Genomic DNA, 21064 nt, shown 5'->3' with positions numbered 1-21064 from the left:
CGTGATAGACGGAGATGTCTCTTAATGCTGGGCTAGCGTTACAAAAATTTTTCATGAACTCGATTAGTATAGTAAGATATGTGTCTTAGATTTTAGTACCGACCCCCCCTGGTTTGTTTTGTTTTGCGGTTGAGAAACGAGTTTTTTTGTTTTGTTTTGCTTCGCAGGCAAAGTTTTAAGGGAAAGGCTAGACCAAATAGTGATCTCTTTGAAAGGGAATTTCTTTTGTCAAACTGTAAACTATTTGTATTTCGTACCAATTTATGATAGCTCTCCCGCTTTAGGGTACTTCTTTTGTGGTATGTGAGTTAGTCAAGCTCCGGGATGAGAAGAAGGAGAGTCAGTATTCTTTTTTGTTATGCTTAATTTTGAAGATAAGTAATCTGAATATTATCCTTTTCGAAAGCATGATAATTTCTTCCAATGGAATTTAATCAATCTCACACAAGTTCTAATCTATCAGTGTTTTCAATTTCAATTACATTTTCTTCCTGGATTTAAAGGGGATTTAAAAAAGAGATAAAAAATGAAAAACAGATTTTCACTAGAGATTTTGGTACTAAAACTTTGTTAAATATACAATATATGCGAAATACTAATTAATTACCGAAAAAACAATATTTTGATTGAGTGAAAAATTTTTTTGGGAGGTTATTACAAGCGTCGGTTGAAATGCTTAAAATTTGAATCTTAACCAAACACTCGAACCAGATCTCCATTTTAAAATAATTCTTTTCAATTTGAAATGAAAGATCTCGATTTTCAGTAAATTAGAAGACTACTGGCCCCTAATTAGATGACTGTTAAAAGATCAAATCCATAATTGATTGATATATTTCAACAATATTATGTAATTTAAAGTAAACATTCACTATCAATAGAATGTTAATATGCAGTACGACCTTTAAAAACTTTTTATAAAGGCACAATTTCTGGTCTGAAAACTGATACAATCCTTTTTTGAATTGAATTGTTTAGAAAAATAACCAGGAATGTTTTGTTTACTCCCTTTTTTATCAATCTGTTTCTATATGATGAATATCGAAAAAAGAGGCTCTTACTTAATTGGTACAAACATCAAAAGAAACGCAAAAAAGTAAATATATTTCATTCGTAGGCGGCAGGTGACCTGTAGAAAAGTTGATAATCTTAATCTTCAATCTTTTTTTCTCGGTTTTGTTCCTTTAGCTTTCCTCTTCCTTATTTTTGGTCTTGAGCAACTAGTCAATTGATACCTTTAATGAATTTTTTATCAATATACTTTTTTTGAAAATAGTTGTTCTTTCATCTTCCTTTTTTGTATAGAAGGTCCAATATCCCTCATATTTTCTCTTTGCGGACCCCATTTTTCCCTCCGAAATTTTAATGATTTCTTTTTCCTTTTCTTCTTGTTTTATCTATATTTCTTCTATATGTTTTTTTTTTCAATGTACTTTTCCCTTTTTTGTTGTTTTCTATGTTTTTTTTTTCACGATATGTTAAAAAATTATTACCCAACATGAACAGGGGAATCAGTCTTTGTTTGTGAGTCCTTGCTGGGCTTTGTGTAAGACTTTGTATACCCGCAGGGGTTATGTCTGTGTTATGGTTTGCTTCGGTTACATCCACGCCGACCGCTACGTTCGATTTTTTAGTGTCGCGCTTGGATGTTTTGTGCGGTATGGAGCTATCCAAGTTCGAATTTTCATTCATGGGGAAGTCAAAGAAAAAATCTTAATGTTTGATTTACTTAAAACAGAGCCCAAACAATCAGTATTTTTAAGAGCTATTAAGAAAGGTTGTATTGCTACATTTTCTGCCCTTTTTCACTTTTTTTCTGCCCTTTTTAAAAACGCTCGGAGTATTTTGAAACAATTGGGTTATTTTCAGAATATATTTCACAGGAGGAAACCGATCTTAAAGGAAAGATAATTCTCGGATTTGTTTTTCACTTTCACTCTTTTTTTTCCGTGACAAGGTGCATCGTGTATTTCACTCTCTTCTGCTCTGGCATTTTGTTTTTTTTTCAACTCGTCACAAAAATAAAAATTATTTTTAGAGAGATGTGAAAACTTTAAGTGAAAAAGCCATAATAAAAAGGCTCCTTGACGCAGAGGTTTGGAAGAAATATTTTATAACAATAACGTGAGGGAACGAACGGAAGAAGTGTTTAGACTTTGTTGAATATCTTTCTTTTGTCTCTTCTCAAATTAAGATATGGTTGGATGTGGTTCTCCCTCCGAAATTTTACTTTTCCTCCTTTTTTACTTTTAAATAGAATTACTCAAAAGTGAAAATAAAGATTAAGCGATGTGATGATTCATTTTGAGAAAGGCATAGACGAGCACCTTCCACCGGGTGCCTTGAAGTACGCCCGGCCCTCAAGAGCCGACTTAAACACTCTTATGAGACGGCTAAAAATTTTTCTTCGCGATGCAGTCAATGCGACTTTTCTCAAATATTAGCGATAGCAATGAACCGCACTCACCTAGCTGCATTGCAAGGTACGTAGTCTAGCTTAAGATATTTCCTTTTTAATGTTTCTGTTTTAAAAAGGGGCTTGGCAGACTTAGGTTTAAAGACTTGATTGAACATTTGAATTTTATTCCTACGTGAAGAAAAATGTCTACAAAAAACATTTTCAGGCGAAAACTTTCAGGTCAAACTTTCCGTTGAAGTTTGAATACATCAATTAGGTAACGAAGGAGAGATTGCTTATCACTAGGGATCTATTCAGGATTGAATATTTGAATAAATTTTCTTATCTTCTTCATTCCGCTGAAAGAATTCGATTGAAGTTGCAATCAATTCACAACCAGCCCTCCCATCCTTTTTACTTTATACAATTATCAAGGGAAAATATAGACTTCCCAACCCTAAAAATAACACTAATTTATAATAATTTATATTACTCACGACCAACAAAAAGGAAATGGTACCTCGACTACTACGCAATCTTCATACAAAAATACAAAAATTCTGTACTATAATATTCAACCGTCCATGGTGTCGTGAAACGTTGAGCTTTCAAGGTCTGATTTTCTGGGTGCTGAGCTTCGGTACCTGTCCAGAAGTCCGATTTGATAAATAATGAGTTCGTATCCTTCTCAGTAACACTGTTAAGACCATCATGATTAAGCATGTGAAGCAAGAACTTGTTTCAACTGTGGACGGTAAAAATAGCCGACGAAGTTCTTTGAAAACTTCTACTGTTCGAAGGTATAAAATACTTATTATGTAACACTCTCTGAATTTTTTAACTAGGGAGTTTATGTATTTTGCACTTTTGAGGGATGGGGAGCGGTTGAAGTGGTTTGGAAGAACCCGCAAAATCTTTGACGGTAAAAGTATCCTGATCTAGACAAATCTACATCTCCGTCGTGGTAAAACACACATACATAAACTCGCTACTGTCAAAGTGATTCGTTCTAATTCAAAGTTGATTGTCCCAGTTCAAAAGTGATTGTACAATTTCATGTCTTCCCAATGTTAATATTATCGGACATGTAAGCCTGGCTCGTTTCAGTCATAAATTCATTTTCAACTCTGGGTTTGCGAAAAGTTTGTAAATTTTCTATTTCACGGTCCAAGAGGTTTTTCAGTGAGATTAGAATATTTTTCTTCTTACTCGCACACAAGGTGTTTTACTCAAGATGTGAAATATCAAGCTGGAAAAACTATTTGATGAAAGTTAATAGTTAGCTAGACCTAAAAATGACAAGGTGGGGAATTCTATGTAGAAACTATTTAATTGCAGCAGGCTTCAGATAAATATCCTTTGGAAGTAGATATGTAGAAAGAGAAGTCGTATATTAACCAATAAAATTGGACGTATGCTTAGACAGCTCATTTCAAATTTCTTTAGTTTGTCATTTAATTCCTAGAAAAAAATCATGCTTTAAATTCCTTAAATGTGCTCAAAGCATGAATGATCGATCAATTGAGATTTCATGTTGAATGCGATCAAACTTCGAACTATCGAACGACGAAATTCTGTTCGATATAAGTTTACTGTTTGGTATTGCTTGATGTGATTGACTATACTCGATATCCGTCGGCTATGATCGATTTTTAATCGAACTATAATCGAACTCCAATCCAATAACACACACGAAATTGCCTTATTACACGAACATAAGTACATTAAGGGAAGAGATTTTGGTGGGTAGCCGAAAAGGTTTTTTCAGAGGGAATTTAATTTGGGAGATGAAGGATATTTTGGTGCAAAAAAGCTATTAAATAAGAACAAATGTGTTTAAGTACTTAGAAGTGAAAAGTTTTTCCTAGCGTGTATTATTAGGAGCGGAGATCAAGGAATATAATACTGATTTCCTCCGACCTTATTTTAGCTTGTTGTTCTTTTCGTGTAAAATACAATGTATTTTCTTTTAATTTTACATTTTCAGATCATGCTGTTTACGTGTGGTCCGCAAGTGTTTCAAGCTTTGAATCGGACTCAAAGCACTCGTCATTTTGTTGCTGCAGGAATACAACGGTCGATAAATGGTTAATTAAGCAATATTTGCACCTTGGTTCCTGTTGTATAAAAGTTCAAATCATAGTATGAAAAATATTTTTTCCGTTTATTTTTTCTGTTTAAGTAGAGAAACGACTTAAATTTCAACTCAATTTCATGCCACCAGGGCAATTAGGAAAAAAAAATTATTTTATACTTTACATAATTTACAGAATTTACTTAGTGATACTTTTAATGAAATCCAACTCACTCCCCTTCCTTTCACTTTCAGGGCTCAAGACGTAGCCTACGCTCAGATCAAATTCCCGTTCTCCCGTCTGGAACGCTAGACGTGGAGCTCGATCTATTATTCACTCTCCAGGTAATATTTTTTACAAAAGAGCGAACAAAATTTGTGAGCTGATGGTGTTCGCTCACATCAATCAAAATATGGAATTCCGATTGAAATTCTGATGTCTAGCCGAGGATTCTGTTAGGATGAAATTGATACAGTGAACTCTCTCTAATTCGAACTTCTACCATTCGATTCTTCCTATAATTCGAAATGATATCGATCCCCTTAGCTGGAAAGCAGTATAAAATCGTCTCTGTAATTCGAATCTTTCTTTAATCCAAAGAAAATTCTTGGTCCCTTGATCTACAAAGTGAGAGTCAACTATAATTCGCAAATTCGAATCCTTATTTCGGCGATTTCTGGTATCTTTTTACAAAAAATTCTGGTTATACCTCTATGCTCTTCTTTTTAGTACCCTCATTTTTTAAAGCGACGAGAAAACCACTTACAAATAACTTTGCAACGACGTAAGAAATACAGAAATCGTACGATATTGGGATACAAGAATCTAGCTGTCGGACGTGTCAACATGGCTCAGGTTAGCTCTCTTTAACATCTTTTCATTTTTCTTATACTTCTACGGATTCTTGCCTGCTCTTTGCCAGTGGTGTCTAGTTGTCCTCACCCAGGACCCAGTATTTCTCAGGGCGGTTAATTCCTTAAATGGCTATTGAAATTTGATAGTATTTTAACAAAAAAAGCTGCTTTCTAAAGTTGAGAATGCTTGATAGTCAAAATACGGACTGAAATTACAAATTACAAATCTAGAAAATCGGGCTGTAAAATACAGAGACGACTGGCGTTCATCGGTTCCCCTAAACTTTCTGTGACCACTACGTTTTAGGTTTTGCAAGGATGGTTTTCCAAAGAACTTCATCTCTACACCAAAGACAAGAAATCGCCTGTTGCTACCCTCACTATAGCAACTATGAGCAGGTAAGGTTTCAGCAATAACTTGTAATATAAACTATTGAGATTTCTTTTGATTTTAGTGATTTTAAGTTTCACGATAACGTGTATTAAAGTCAATGGTTGACTAATCTTTTTCCTGACTTTCTTGACCTGTCAAGGAGCGCCACACAACCAAAACTCATATTTACAAAGAATGGTTTTGCTTTTGATTTTAGTAATGTAATGTATATAAGCTACGAAATTTGTGTTATTTAAAGGTTCGTCGAAAATTGAGTAGAACAAGGACGATAATGATAATAATTTCGGTACCTTTATTCTTCACGGATCGGTAACAAACCTACATATTTCAGTGTTCGCCAAAGCTTTTACAGTTCTTTCATAATTCTTGTTTATTTTTTTTTTTTTGCATGTGAAAATGATTGTGATTTTCGCTTTTCGTTTTCAGTGACCCAATTGATCGTGACGTAGATCGGGACAGAAGGCTTGGTATGTCACGTGATTCTTTTCAACGAACCGTTGCGGACATTTACTTGTCATTTATATACTTTGCGTGATTCTAAACATTGTCATGATCTCTAGCTTCTTTAATTGGTACCAGAATTTTTTTTCACTGTGCCCTTTTCGTACCATCAGGTCTGGAGTCTTAGGATCGCTGCATCCCTTTAATAGTTATAATATATTACCTTAAAGCTTGCCTCTTTCCCACTTTTTAAATAGAAACTCGTAGCAGACTCAATTTTTGTAACTTTTTAACTTTAGCTTCTTATCTAAATTTATCTGTCGATAATTTTGGCGGCCCTGAAAGTTCTAGTCAGGATTAGTCAGGAGCTCTAAGAACGCTGCGTCTTCACTATGATGTTTTGGCATGGAAACAGTGTAATCTTTAAGAACTTAACTTCATCTCCGATCTTTTGATTTTGCAGCAGGTGGCGCAGATCCTGAAAGTTCTGATGAAGAGGGTGATGATGACTCTTACAGCAGTGACGTAGATGACAGTGCTGGTGAAATGGAACGGGTAAGTCTGTCTGTCTGTCTGTCTGTCTGTCTGTCTGTCTGTCTGTCTGTCTGTCTGTCTGTCTGTCTGTCTGTCTGGGTCTGTCTGTCTGTCTGTCTGTCTGTCTGTCTGTCTGTCTGTCTGTCTGTCTGTCTGTCTGTCTGTCTGTCTGTCTGTCTGTCTGTCTGTCTGTCTGTCTGTCTGTCTGTCTGTCTGTCTGTCTGTCTTGTCTGTCTGTCTGTCTGTCTGTCTGATTGACGACCCTCTGCATGTCTCTACTTGATTAGCCGGTCAGTCTGTTTGTTAAAGAAATGGAGGCAAAATTTAAAATTAGTACTAGAGTAAAACCAAGCAAAATTATTCGAAAAGTTTCGTAGAGACGATTTTCAGATAGAATCTAGGAAGGAAATATCATTCGAACACTGTAATGTCTTAATTTTGAATTAATTTCTTTTGTTCGACAGGATGAATACAGCCGACAGCAGATGAGGCGAAGCAAGGTAGGTTCCTACATCATACGTTTCTTTTTCTGTCTCACTGGTAGTTGAATATAAACCATTACTCGCAAAGTCCTTACAATTCGAATTTAATCGATCTATGTCTTGAGCCCGACTTTTCTTTTGACAATGATCTAAACTTATCCAAAAAAAACAGACTTCCATTTACGATTTTCCTTTCTCGAAAGCGTTGCTGAAGAACGACTTCTTCATTTGGGTTGTATTTATTATATTTATAGGCGCAATCACGAAATTTAAAACAGAAAATTGTTCAAGCGTTATTCAAGAAATTAAAAGCCTCGGAAGGGGTAAGTCAGTTCAATGAGAAATATTTTTTCCAGTGATAATTTATCAATCCAGTTTAAGAGACTTTTCAAGAAGCTAGGCTTCGATCCTTGTTAAACATGCCTCCGGAATGTAAAATCTAACTTATCTTAGTATCATCTTATCTCATCCTAAAGGTATTGTCATGGTTCCGGTTAAGGCTGGGCCCACGGCAACAACAATTTTATTTAAAAGTTTTTCCCCGGATATCGGCCTGACTGCTGTTAGAAGACAGGAGACGGAGTTTATGGAGTAGATCAAGGAGGGAGACACAAAATTTTGAAGTCTAATTTCAATCGATAACTCATTATACAATATCCAAACATACAGTTCCATAAAACATAAATTCAATAAAGTTTAACACGTCGAGAAGACGGGAACGCACGATCGACTCTGCCTGGCCGGTGCCATTTCCGAACGAACTCTTTACTCCTCCTGGTACCTGGATCTCTTCTCTCATGTTGATACTCCCCGACAGGAGGACTTGCCTCGCCCGAGGCTAAAAGCGAAGTGTTTTATCTCCTAATAAAATTTCTATCTAACGTACTCAAGGTGAGCTTCCATTCAATGGTTACCATAACTACTAACATGAATAATAGAATTGCAGAACTATGTCCTCATGACAGTATCCATTTTATTGATTAAGAACCATTAGCATTACAGCCTTTTAAACCAATAAACTATTTTTCATATTTCTTTTGTAAAGGAATTGGAGGACGTACAGCAAGAACTGCAAGAAGAAGATTTTGAGCTGGTGGAAGACGAAGGATTGTATTTTGACGTCGAATCGAATGATTCGGAAAACGATGACGACATTCTTGATGATAACACGAGCATTGCGTCCGCTAAACGACCCGGTTTGAGGTACACTACATATACGGGGTTCCCGAGATTATTTCCCGCAACATGGAAACGAGGCTGAGATTGACAAAAATATAAACATTGAGAAATCGCAAGCGGCGAAAGGCAAAATATTCAACACTCTGTGTTCACAACTTTTATTTACACTGCTAAAGTCGAAAATTATCCTCAAAATTAGTACACATACGATCTGCCATTCCCACTATGAGTAAAAAGACCATTTTTTTCTCAAAAATATCAGTTTATAATCTCGAAAAAAAGAGAAGAGAGCAGTTGTTTTGAGCTGTTTTGAGAGATGAGGAGTTGTTTTTAAAAAAGAGATACAAGCGATGAGTGAAGAAAAATATCATAACAGTTCAAGAAAGAGACCCGACCCAATCGAACAAGGAGGAAGGGGCACTTATTGTTGCATTCCAGGGTGTGGGAGTGCGTTCTACGATAACCAAAACCGCAAATCTGGTATCACACTTTTTCTACTTCCAAAGGACAAGGGTCAAAGACTTTTATGGACTCGAGCTATCAACAATGTCAGGAGAAAAGGAGCAGGAGATAACTTTGAAATCGGGGATTTCACTCGAGTGTGTGAATTTCATTTCAAAACAGAGGACATAAAAGTTTCAATAAACACAGGGCGTAAAACTATAAAAGACAAAAGTGTAGTCCCTGTTTTTAAAAAGAAAGATGAAAAGCCTTCTACTTCGAGGAAGCCACCCAAAGAGAGACACAGTATCGAACCTTTAGAATCGGCTATGGCTAGTTGTACCATGGAACCACCAGAGGAACCCTCTTTATCAGAAGTGGATTTATTGAAACAGGAGATTGCTATTTTAAAGGAGGAGAATTTATCTTTGAAAAACGAAGTCGAAAATCTTATGTCAAAATTAAACAAAAGTGATAGTAAACGTTACAACTTTGAAAACATATATTCAAATAAAAAACTTTTTAAATCAGAAACTGGTTTAGAAACAGCAAGTTTCGATGAGCTTTACGACTTTTTAAATCCTGGAGAGAACTGTGCTAATGTAAAGATGTATGACTCAAAAATTAAGAAAACACAAGATAAAAATGACTTTGTTTGGATGCCACCTGAGACAAAGGAAAAGGATCCCTCAGGAAAAAAGCAAGGACCAGCAATATTGAAAATTAACGCAAAAAATCAGCTTTTCTTGTACTTAACTTGGCTCAAAGGAGGTTTCAGTATAAATCATGCATCTTGGCTTTTTGATCTACCGAAATCAACAGTATCTAGATACATTATTACGTGGTCTAACTTTTTGTATTTTTCCCTTGGAGCTGTTCCAATTTGGCCCTCAAGGCAAATTATTGATAAGACTATGCCTGTTTTCTTCAAAGAAACATATCCCAAAACACGCTGTATCATTGACTGCACTGAACTATTTTGTCAAAGACCATCATCTTTGGCTAGTCAAAGTCATATGTACTCAAACTATAAAAGTCATGTTACTTACAAAGGACTTATTGGTATAGCACCTTCTGGTAGTATAACCTTTGTGAGCCAATTGTATGAGGGGTGCATTTCAGACAAAGAAATCGTAAAACGTTCTGGTTTTCTCACAAAAGAACTCTGGAAAAAAGATGACTCAGTAATGGCAGACCGAGGATTCACTATAGCTGAGGATTTGAGGAAGCTTAATGTTAGTTTAAACATCCCTGCTTTTCTTGAACAGAGAGATCAATTCACTAAGGAGGAGGTTGAGGAGAGTCAAACCATAGCATCTGTGAGAATACATGTCGAAAGGGCAATTCAAAGAGTCAAGAAATTCCGTCAAATTCGAAACGAGATAAATCTTTGTTTACACGGTTCTATTAATCAAATCTGGACAGTTGCTTGTTTGTTGTGCAATTTCATGCCACCCCTCATACAAAAGGACTTACCAAAAGAAGCTGACGATGAAAATTCATGAAAATGTTTACTTAGTTCTATTTTTATATTTAGTATTTTCTTAGTGATTTTTCCCTGTTCTAGCAACAAAACTTTTAAAAGCAGTTAAAAGTAAAAAAAGAAAGTAGCAGTTCCTAGTAAATAAACAAGAAAATTAAAATTAAAAAAATAATGAATAATCTAGTGTAAAATATATTTCCTTCACAACCATATTTTTGAAGTAATCTTGATCAAATTCAACACGAGTAATAATCAACCCTTTGAAAGTGTAAACAATAAACCAACATTCATCGATTTGGGACAGTCCCATTGCCAATTGAACTTGTGAGAAATACCCAAATTGATGGTTTTTCTTTAAAAAAGTAACACCATTTTCTTTCCCTACATAAAATTTTGGATCATTCACCAGTTGACTTGGATACCAATGCCTCTTTGTATAAGGACATTTGATTTCAATCAGTGAGACTTTCCCATCATGAAATAACAAACCATCAGGGCTGGCACCAAGCCAGAACAAAAAGGGTTGTACTACCAAACCACATTCACGAATTGCTACTTTCTTTTTAAGACTAAAAGTAAGGTAATCAAAGAATTTTTCCTTTGCCACATTTTCATAGTCTTTCCCATGCTGCAAGGTTTTTTCAACGAACTTTGGTAACTTATTCTTAGTTTTACTTTGGATAGCAAATGCCAGGGTTTCAAAGTTTCTTTTACGGATGTTGATCTTATGGGCATTGCTTGATGTTATTCTTTTGGATCTTTCTAACATCCAAAATTCATTTTTATCCTGACCAATAGTTTTTCTTTCTAATTCTCGTGCTGATTCAAGCGTTTCAGGAAAAATGCTCTCAAGAGTCATCATTTCTGAGTAAGAAAGTTTTCCCCAGTCCTTTGGAAAGCATTCACTAGTTTCAGGGATAACTGACAGTGGAAGGTCAACATTGACATCAGGGTTCTGTTGAATAGAGGATGTTTCTGAGGGATAGGAGGATAAGATCTGAAAATCAGTGTCGAAAATTGCAAGTTGGTGGGACAGTGTTGAACCAACAAAAAACTCTCCATATTTTGTTTCTTTCTTCTGCATAGACAGGGCTGACATCATGTCAATAACATGAGCAAAGCCAATACGGTTATCTTTTTTTGATAGATTTTTTTGTAAAGTTTTCATCTTGTTTTCTTGTAACATAGGAAGTTTATTTTGATTTAATCTAGGGTCATATAATGTTGAAGATATGCCTCTTCTCTTATCACCAAGAATCTTTGTAAACATAACAGGGAGGGGATACTTCAGTTCATCGGTTGGTACGCCCCATTGCCTCTTTTTACTGGTACAGGAGACTTCTTCAGGGATGTTTTGTGTTGAGTGCAAAGAATAATCCGCAATTTGAAATAAAAGGGCCATAACATGGTTGCAGTAACCAGATTTTCCTGCTGGACAATTACAGTGCCCCTTTATAACTTTTGATGTTTTCAGATCAATCACTACATTCATAGCTCTAAAGGTGCTAGATTTCATACTGGCTTTACACTTCCCTTTAAAAGTGATTGTGTTTTTTGAGGTTCTTGTATACGTATCCCCAGAGGTGATATATTTTTCTTCGAAAAACTTGCGTCCCCTGTCTCTTGTTTTGATTATAGATTTTCCATTTTTTCCACTTTTTAGTCTGTAAATTTCTATTTCTTTTATTGTAAAAAGAGGTAAATGCTCAAGAGATTTACTCCACGGTATAATGATTCCATCTTTTACTGTATTTTCGAGAAAAATGTCTATGTTTACATCAACATTATTAACCAAAAAGTTATAAACATTATCAGCTTGCTGCACATCTTTCGCTTGGTCCGCCATTTTGAATTTTTGTTTATCAATCTCAGCCTCGTTTCCGTGCTTAAAAATATAATCTCGGGAACCCCGTATTCTTTTGCTAATACACTTTTTCGACCGTAGTCGCGTGGTCAGGCGCGTGCCACTTTACTATTTAATTTACCACCCTAAACTCGATCCAATCCTTTTTTTTGCACTTTTGTCTATTGTCTTTAGGTACGAAAAAGAGACTGGGACGGTATAACTGGTTAGGGGAGGGGGTAAAACAGATGAAAAATACCCGCGCGGCAATTGGCGGCTACGGTCGAAAAGTTTTATTATATGTAAATTTTCTTCACCAAATCCAGATCTCAGTATACTGATAAGCGTTTTGTTTATAAAAGTTCTTACATTTACATATTTTTAATCTCTTCGATAAGAATCTAGCAGGGTTCCAAAAAATATTCAATCATGCCTTAACATCGTGGTATTATAAGTAATATGATACAGAGAGCAGGCAACAAAGCAGAAAAACAAAACAAAGCAAACTTAACGAAACGAATTTTTCAAATTTGTGCTTGCGTTGTTATTTCTTTTGTTAAAAAAAAGCTTTATAACAATTAAAGAGACGTTGAGTGATGTCCTTTTAATTGTGAAGAGGAGAACTTGTAAATTTGATTCCCAAGTTATTAGCTCTTGAAAACAAAAATGATTTTAAAAAAAGCCAAAAACACGTCCCAAAAGGCTGAATTTGTATTGACTTGCGTTGTTTTTCGCCATCCTCAGACCTTACTTCGACCACAGCAAGAGCCAAACGACTTTGAATCAAACGAGTTTAACACACGAGGAAGCTGCTGCATTGAAACGAGCGGTGGATACAGCCCTCCGTGAAAATGGAAGCCCCGATGACGCTTCTGATGATCCCAAAAGTGACCTAGAAAGCAGATACGTGAGTAAAATTAGTTTGACAAGCCCAATTATTTCATAATGTCCTTATAAAGTTACGCTAAACAAGTGTCAAGACAACGCTACGTATAATCCGTAAATAGTAAGTTGGCGACCGCAGTCGAGGGCGACCCGAAGGCTCCTTTTTCTCCAGCTATCTAACCGAAGGTAGGGGAGGGCGCCACTCCTTTCCCTGGATTTTTCCACTTACCCGTCTCCTTAGTTGCTGAGCAACGTAGAGAAACATCAAGTACCGTTTTGGGAATCTTTTGTGTGACCCGGCTGGGGATCGAACAAACAAACAAACTTTTTTTGAACAATCTGGTTTTTGCTGAATGTGAAAATAATACTGACTCTTCGTACCCACTGCGCTCGTTAAGAGCTGTATTTTTTCCGACTGAGTAAATCAAACTGGCTTTTTCCCCGTGCTAGTGTGATCCTAATGTGCACCATTGGTAAGCAAAGCCTTGGTATGAGAGTTTTGTTCCTATAAAAGAAAACAAGGTATATTTTAATAAGCTCGCGCGATCTTGATGATTGCGGTTTAAAAAATCCACACGTGCGCGTGGAGGTTTAGTCTTCCTAGCAGAAAGCAGACACGTGGGTAAAATTAGTTTGACAAGCCCAATTATTTCATAACGTCCTTATAAAGCGACGCTAAACAAGTGTCAAGACAACGCTACGTATAATGTAGTTTGCGAAGTTTGCGACCGTACTCGAGGGCGACCCGAAGGTCCCTTTTCTCTAGCTGTCTTTTTCCCCGTGCTAGTGTGCTCCTAGAGTGCACCATGGGTAAGATAAGCCTAGGTATGCTAATGGATAAGAGTTTTTTCTTAAAAGAAAACAAGTTATATTTTAATAAGCTCATGTGATCTGGGTGGCTGTGGTTTAAAAAATCGACACGTGCGCGCGAAGGGCTTAGCCTTCCTCGTAGAAATCTGTTTTTAATTGGATGACTTAACCGTTATTCTTCTTTTACTTAGTTCATGGAACGACGTGATTCTTCTCCACACACGACTGATGACGTAACGACCGCCGCCACCGAACCACAACAACAACAACAACAACAACAACAAATGCAACCATCCAAACAAGAGTTAAGCAAGAAGTGGAGTGCTGATCCTGATTCACTGTTCAAGGTCTGTAAATTAGTGATCAAAATGTTGAGAAGACAAATTGTTTTCAGAAATTTTTAAGAGAACTGTTGTTGTTTTGCAGGACTTTCTAAGCCGTAAAGGTAGAACGAGGGAGCTAAAAGCCAATAGGAATAATAATATCGCCTGTTTTTTATGCATATTTTAGTTCACCCCCCTATATATACCAATCCCCCACCTTCTGTAATAAAATTTTACCGCTCCCCCCTTTTTTGCAGAAAATCTGTTCTGAAGGAAACTCGTTCTATGCGCTACCAAAGTGATGAAAGAATGCAAAATGTATAAATTCATGAGTCAACAATTTCATATTTCACTAGTGTCTTAATAACATGATACACTTTTGTGTTTTCACGGCACATGTGATGCTTGAGTATTTTAATCTTAATTTGCTCTACGAAGTAGTTTTCAAACTCAAGAAAATCCGAGTATGATACCTTAAACGGTAAAATTTGTTGGATTAAATATTAGTTTTTTTTAAATATTATTTCATTCAATTCTTCGTACATCATTTACAGGAGCCAGTATCTCGATACCAAGATCAATTGCTATCAGTGTTCGGAACGGACGATAAGTTACCCGACCACATGCTTATGGTCGCCATCAAGGATGACTTCTGTCAGGTGAGTGCCCAAAATTGAGCGCCTTAAAGTTTATTTGATACATAATCAGTTTCACAAAAGAATTTTCTTGATGATTTTCAAAGCAGACGCAGAGCTTATGCTGAGCATTAAAATCTTTTCCCAATTTTAACTCGCGTAGCGTGGGAGGCAGAAAACTCGTTCTTTTTTTTTGTTTGAAAATGCTTTTGAAGCACGTGATAGAAATTACAGATTCGGTAAAGTTGTACCAATAAAAGTTACAATAGCGATGATTTCAAACTTACTGAAAGGTACATTTTCTTTAACAAAAAGAAGTTAAAACCTCGAGTTTCACTTTCAAATGATTTTTTTCAACATATTTTTGTTTGTTTTCAGAATTTAGCAATGAAATTAAAAGCACGGATAGGGACAGTTTTATCAACAACTTGCATGGCCGACGTTCAAGCGACCATAGCTGCCGTCATTAACAAATTTCAAAAATAGTAAGATATCTTAGGGAGACATACATCAAATGTTATTTCTTAAACATTACTTCTCATTTTGAAACTATCATCTTTAATTCAAGACACTGTCTCAATCTTGTTCCTTATCGTCCCTAAACATCGTCCCTTAACATCGTTCCTTAACAGTGCCGTCTGCTCTCGAGGAGACTGATATTATATTGGTATATTATATTTATCGGAATTTGGGAGGTTGTGTTATTCGATTACACGTTGAAATGACCTGATAGTGGTAACAGATTCGATTCTTTGCTGGAAATGTTACAAATATATTATATCGTGAATTTTTTTTCTCACAAGTTGTAGCCGTCATTCAACTAGTCCCCCGCCTTTACGTATCGGTGTCATGGGGCCGGAAAGTTACGTGCGTCACGTCTTGAAAACCTACGTGGAGCATTTCTCCAATAAACCGCAGGATTATCAAAGTTTTGTTCGTTTTCTTATTATACCCACTGGTAAGTAAACTTTTCCGTGTTTTAAAAATATACATTCAACCAAGTCGGTCGCCAACACTTTGTCGAAATAGCAACTATTGTTTCAACGTGAAGTACCGGGTGCGCCACAAAAAAGTTTCTCTCTTTAAAACTAATTTTCTCGAAATCTGAAAATTTTAAAAGAACCATTCCTATTCCATTGGAAAGAAGAAAGTTAAACTTAAGTTTTGATGGGTTATTTATTAAATTCGGTTCATTAGGTCGAATATTATGCTCAATTGAATAAAAAAGTTACTTTCAGAAAGTGGCCAAAAACGTTAAAAATCGACCTATCAGGGAGCAGGAAGCATGTTTTCCAATCGGAAAAGCACCTCGGAAAAATACTTTCTTAACGGAGCACAAAAAATCGTAGGAGAATTCAAATCGGTGGCCAAAAAAGGGACTAAGTCGGGAAGTTGTTTCCATGCTGGGCAACGCCACCTTCTTGTTCGGGAAATAATCTCCGTGATTGCAGTTTTGTCATTTCGATGTAGTGTTTCCGACTGCAAGTTCATTCAATCAGTCATTCAATGAACGTTTTCTGGACTTTATCTGGGCGTTGTTTGACTGTATGTGTCAGTCAACTGAGTCGAGAATACATTCCCCCTTATAGGTAAGAAGCTAAAAGCTATTGGTTTAATTTATTTTTCAAAAATTATTTTTTCTTTACAGCACAAAATAAAGTTTCCAACTACTTGTCCAGTATCGATATGAAATATAACTCGCTCTTCATGGACCAGTTTTGGAAAAATGTCTTTTTGCAACCCTATCTCTCAGAACAAGGTAGTTTACACTCCCGTAACCTTTTTTAACAACGGTCTCGGACTACAGTAGACTAGGTGAGGATGAGGTCGCCATAAAAAAAAGAATACCAAATTCCAAAAAAACGAAAAAACTACTTGGAATTGAAAAATACTGTATAATTTCGAATAAACTCCTCGGGTGTTTATTTTTTTTTTCGATGTTCGGAGGAACGTTCATTCGAGGGGTTGTTTATTCGAAGTAGACGATATACATTAAAAATGGAAAACAAGGATATGACGTCATATTTGTAATTTAACGTACACACCCTTCCAGGTAAAAGAGGTGGATAGATAATAAGCATACCTAAACATAAGCAATGGTAGGTTTATATGGGCTGGCTTCTTAATCGCGCCCTCCAGTCTATCAAATTAATAGCCTCAAATAGCCAAATGCCTACTCATTACAATTAAAATAGCAAGATTTAAGATTTTGTAAAAGCTGTTGTTTCTTTTGCTGTCAGATATGCGAGAGGTTGAGAAGAGGATCACACAGTATTTAGAACATGCAGAAATTGTTCACCCTGTCCCTATCGCTGAAGCTCTCATAACTGCACGACTGTAAGTCTTTTAATATTATTCGCAGGGCATCAAGCAACTGCATATTATGTCTGGTTGAAAATCACAGGGTAGCATGGAAATCACATGGCTTAACTGACCACTGTTTAATGAACATTGGAACAACAATAATGACGAAAGATATTGATAAAGTTTGGAACCTTTGAGCTCTTTTTTGAATATATCTGATGGATTAATTTATTTTCAGGCCTGAAGAATCAGACTCTTCCCAATTCTTTCTTCCTTTTGTGACGGTAAGAATTTTGTGAAATTGTAAATGTATTTTGAAATAATAACACAACACCACTCTGTCATTATTAATCTCTTGAATTCACTCAACAACCATATGGATTATTGGTTTCTTCACGCAACATACTAGCTTTAACTATTTAGTTTTATTTATAATGTAAAAACCTTGCATTTAACGGGTGTCCCCCTTGAGAGTCATTTTATTCACACTGAATTGCGTATATGCTCTATTTACCGCCCCTCAACCCCACATCACCACAGTATTATTACATTTCATTATTATAGGAAGTTCGAATGGGATGTAATGAAGCACCAGTCCACGGTATGTATTTTACCAAGTCTGTGTCTAGTTTCGAAAATCACCAAATGTTTTGCCAATATCTAATGTGATGGTTTTATATGATAACATTATCGTCTTATATCACTTTTATCAGCTTTTATCCATTCATTTTGTCCTCTTTTTTTACCCAGACCTTCTATTTTTCTTTATGTCGTCGCATCAAAATAAAAAAGCTTTAAGCTCAGTTTTGCTGTTTTGAGAAAACCAACTTTAAATTATTTTTCCTAAAATCCTGAAAACCATTAACACATTAACATTTGAAACATTTTTGTGTTAAAGAAGCCCAAAATTGTTTCCACTCTGAACTTAAAGTTTTCTGCCCTAAACTGATGTGACTTAAGGCTTTTTTACCCTGAAAATAAAGTGAAAAGTAAAATTCTTATTTTTCTAAAAGCTTAAAATTAGGCCACTTTAGGTTGGTTTTTGATGGATCTAAGCCAAAAAAAACTGATAAAAAATGGGGTGTAAAGCATCGGTATGGTCATAACTCAATTTTCCAAAAAATGGACTTAATGCTTTTTTATTTTGATGCGACGATATATCCTCAATAACGATTTCTCTTCTTTACAGACGTGGATAGTGACTCAGGTGGTGCGAAAGATTCAACAATAAGTATGGAAAGTAAAGGCTCTTCCTCTCTTACTTCCAGCCCACGGTAAACATCATTCTTCCCTTCACTTTGTTGAAACGACGATAATTTCTAAAACTTTTGAGGCAAACAACGTTCTTACAACGTTCGTCATAGTATTGAGCCAGTTATGACCATTAATGTTCTCATCGTGGCACGGATAATTGAGATATGTCAGATTTACCTATGTTGAGGAAGTCATTTCTACTGTAACATCGGACCAAGTATTTTTTCCGAAGTATCAGAGACCCCCTTAGTTTCCTGAAAAGTCTCATTGCTCTGAGCTTTAGGAGTAATTCTTCCCCTTAGTACATTATACTGATATGAAATGGTTAAACGCAGCATGTATGCTGCCTTGGCATCAGCATCAATATATGAATCGAGTTTTCTTTGACGAACATTTATCTTTTTTTCTCCAGAAGTGTTGAAGCATCGGATCCCAGATCACCATCCTTGTCAGGTCACTGTTATTCAGAGAACCTCGATCTCATGGTAGACTATTGGCCATTGACCAACACCTCACAACTTCAACTGCAAAGTAAAGAAAAACAGAAAGAAGTCAACAAGGTCTGTGTATGATTCGTTGCGCAGATATCTGAAAGTGCGTGGTTGTAATTGCGCTACCACTCATCTTTTCAGTATAATTTAGTGTTTTACGGTTGTACCCCAATCACATTTACTTGAAAGTTCCCCCCTAAATCAGCAAAAACTTAAAAGAGATAACTCCAACTTCCACAATGCACCCCTGCATTCATCTTAGAGGGGGGCTAAACTATTTTTGCTTGATTGGTGGTTGTATTTTGTTTTTGAATACTGTGAGCTAGCTTACTAGGGGGCATGAGTGTTTAATAATAGAACTGGGGACAGAGCTGATAGGTTACAAATATGTTAAAAATCTATGCTGTGGAGAAGATTTTGACCCCTCTTAAAAAAAGGGCTGGGGTTGGACCTCTCTGCATTCCATACAGTATTTTCTTAAGGGAAATGTTTTATCGACCAGGTAATTAGAATCTCCCTAAAGATGATTCATTGATAAGAAGGTGTACCTCTGTTTTGTAGATGACTATCAAGAGTACATTCCGCTCTTTGTCAGTATCAAGATTACCGCTGCCTGATTGTGAAGATACCAATGGGCTCGTCTTCAACGCCCATCTCAAAAATCGAAATAAAGGAGGTATCAACAAAAGCTTCTTTCCGTTGTTAATATTTTTATTCTTTTATTCCAATCAGTATCAACTCATTTAGTAGCCTGAAAGGTTTTAATTTTGAGAGCCAAACGACTTATACTTCTACAGTCCATTTCCACGCGAAGATTTAGGTACTTTGGTCAATAAGTGTACAGTAAAGTCTCAATTGCCAGACACCATTACATGCTTCCCTATGGGGACAGCTAATTTCAAAGTACAGTATTTATCTCCAGTCAAAAGTCAAAAGTCGAATTAAAGCGGGAGATCGAAAACTGAATTAAATTGCCCAATTATTCCTCCTCCTATCTATGAAATTTGTGAAATAACGTTTTTTGTTATTTTTCTTTCTTAGTAAAACGTCTGATGACAAAACGGGATAAAGAGAGTGAGGCCATTTCTGTGCCAGTCAACAAGTTGGTTTGTACTGCAAGAAATAGTGGTCACACGTTTAATGGTAAAGTTGACAGAATGTTTTTTTACCTTTGAGTCATTTCCAAGCTGAAGTTTTTTTTCTCGGTTATTTGAATAAACGTAATGACCTAACCATTTTAAATGTTATCAAAACTTTTCGTTTTGGCTCCTTGCCCCTCCAAAAAATTGAACGAAGGGCTAATACAAGCTTATAAATTGAAGGTACTAGAAAAATGTTCTAATCAAGGACAATTCGAGTTTTACAATTGAATTCTTCGCATGATATTTATGCGTTTTTTTCTCTCCTAGTATGGATCGATGGCAAAGAATGGAACAACGTTAAATTCTTTTCACTTTCACACCAATGGCCAACACACATCAAACAATTCCCTATTGGTCTCTTCTTAAACTATGGCGATGTTGACCAAACGTGATCCTTGCAACTCCATGACGAGAGAGTTCTGATGCAGGTGATCATGAAAGTTTTTCACTTTTGGATCAAGGGTACCTTTTCATTTGAAGACTGGATTAATTTTTTTTTCAGCTCGCTGAGAACCTGAAAATAAAGTGGCTGCAGACAGCAGCTGTTGACAGATTGTGAAAAAGCGCTGACTAATCAAAGTCTGGTTGAACTTGTCTTGATATCAGTAGTATGTTGGTAGGGGACAATCCTCCTCCACTGGTCCCTTTTGGAGGGGGCGCTCCTCGTTAATTTTGACACTTTTTTTCTGTTTCTCATCCCAGAAATAACTGTTTTTAGCTAAAAAGTGGAAATTTATCTTTAAGAAACCCGCTTTCGTCTCCCTAGCAAGGGTTTCTCTAATATTGACGATGCACGGATACCTCCCGAAATGGTTACCTCCCTGTTAAGGGATGTTTTTATTTTGAACTACAATTTTTTACGGAAGATGGCCTCCTAACTGTAATAAGGTGAATATAATGAAATAGCTTTTTTCTACTTTTCCCTCCTTTTGCGAATGTTTTGTTTAGATGAAATATTACAACTTTTATTACCAACAAGTTTTATTTTTTATTTAAGAAAAAAAAGTTTAGTAAAGTGTATTTTGTAAATAGATAGTAATTACATGGAAATTTAACAGGATTTAATAAAACAAGGGGTGTGATATTAATTATTCTA

General features: G+C 36.0%; 2 protein-coding genes across 2 annotated transcripts; one reads left to right on the top strand and one right to left on the bottom strand.

Annotated features, from left to right (window-relative positions):
* The first annotated feature begins 4542 nt into the window (after window positions 1-4542).
* On the top strand, window positions 4543-21040 carry LOC136798379 (phosphofurin acidic cluster sorting protein 2-like). Its single transcript, XM_067054991.1, has 23 exons — window positions 4543-4560; window positions 4728-4817; window positions 5203-5328; window positions 5635-5726; window positions 6148-6188; window positions 6626-6717; window positions 7161-7196; window positions 7433-7501; window positions 8224-8381; window positions 12869-13031; window positions 14011-14166; window positions 14697-14801; window positions 15156-15262; window positions 15581-15735; window positions 16426-16536; window positions 17018-17114; window positions 17320-17365; window positions 17646-17682; window positions 18271-18355; window positions 18748-18895; window positions 19388-19502; window positions 19868-19969; window positions 20236-21040. Exons 1-23 carry the CDS (start codon window positions 4543-4545, stop codon window positions 20358-20360), a joined length of 2274 nt encoding a protein of 757 aa, XP_066911092.1. The 3' UTR covers window positions 20361-21040.
* On the bottom strand, window positions 10442-12170 carry LOC136798369 (uncharacterized). Its single transcript, XM_067054978.1, has one exon. The coding sequence runs from the start codon at window positions 12125-12127 to the stop codon at window positions 10442-10444; it is 1686 nt and encodes a 561-aa protein (XP_066911079.1). The 5' UTR covers window positions 12128-12170.
* Window positions 21041-21064: the final 24 nt, after the last annotated feature.

The sequence above is a fragment of the Clytia hemisphaerica genome, unplaced genomic scaffold (genome assembly GCF_902728285.1).
Source record: "Clytia hemisphaerica strain Z4C2 unplaced genomic scaffold, Clytia hemisphaerica genome assembly, whole genome shotgun sequence".
In the NCBI taxonomy this organism is placed as follows: Eukaryota; Metazoa; Cnidaria; class Hydrozoa; order Leptothecata; family Clytiidae; genus Clytia; species Clytia hemisphaerica.
The sequence above is the reverse complement of the archived record's forward strand: the minus strand, read 5'-3'. Positions and strand labels throughout refer to the sequence as shown.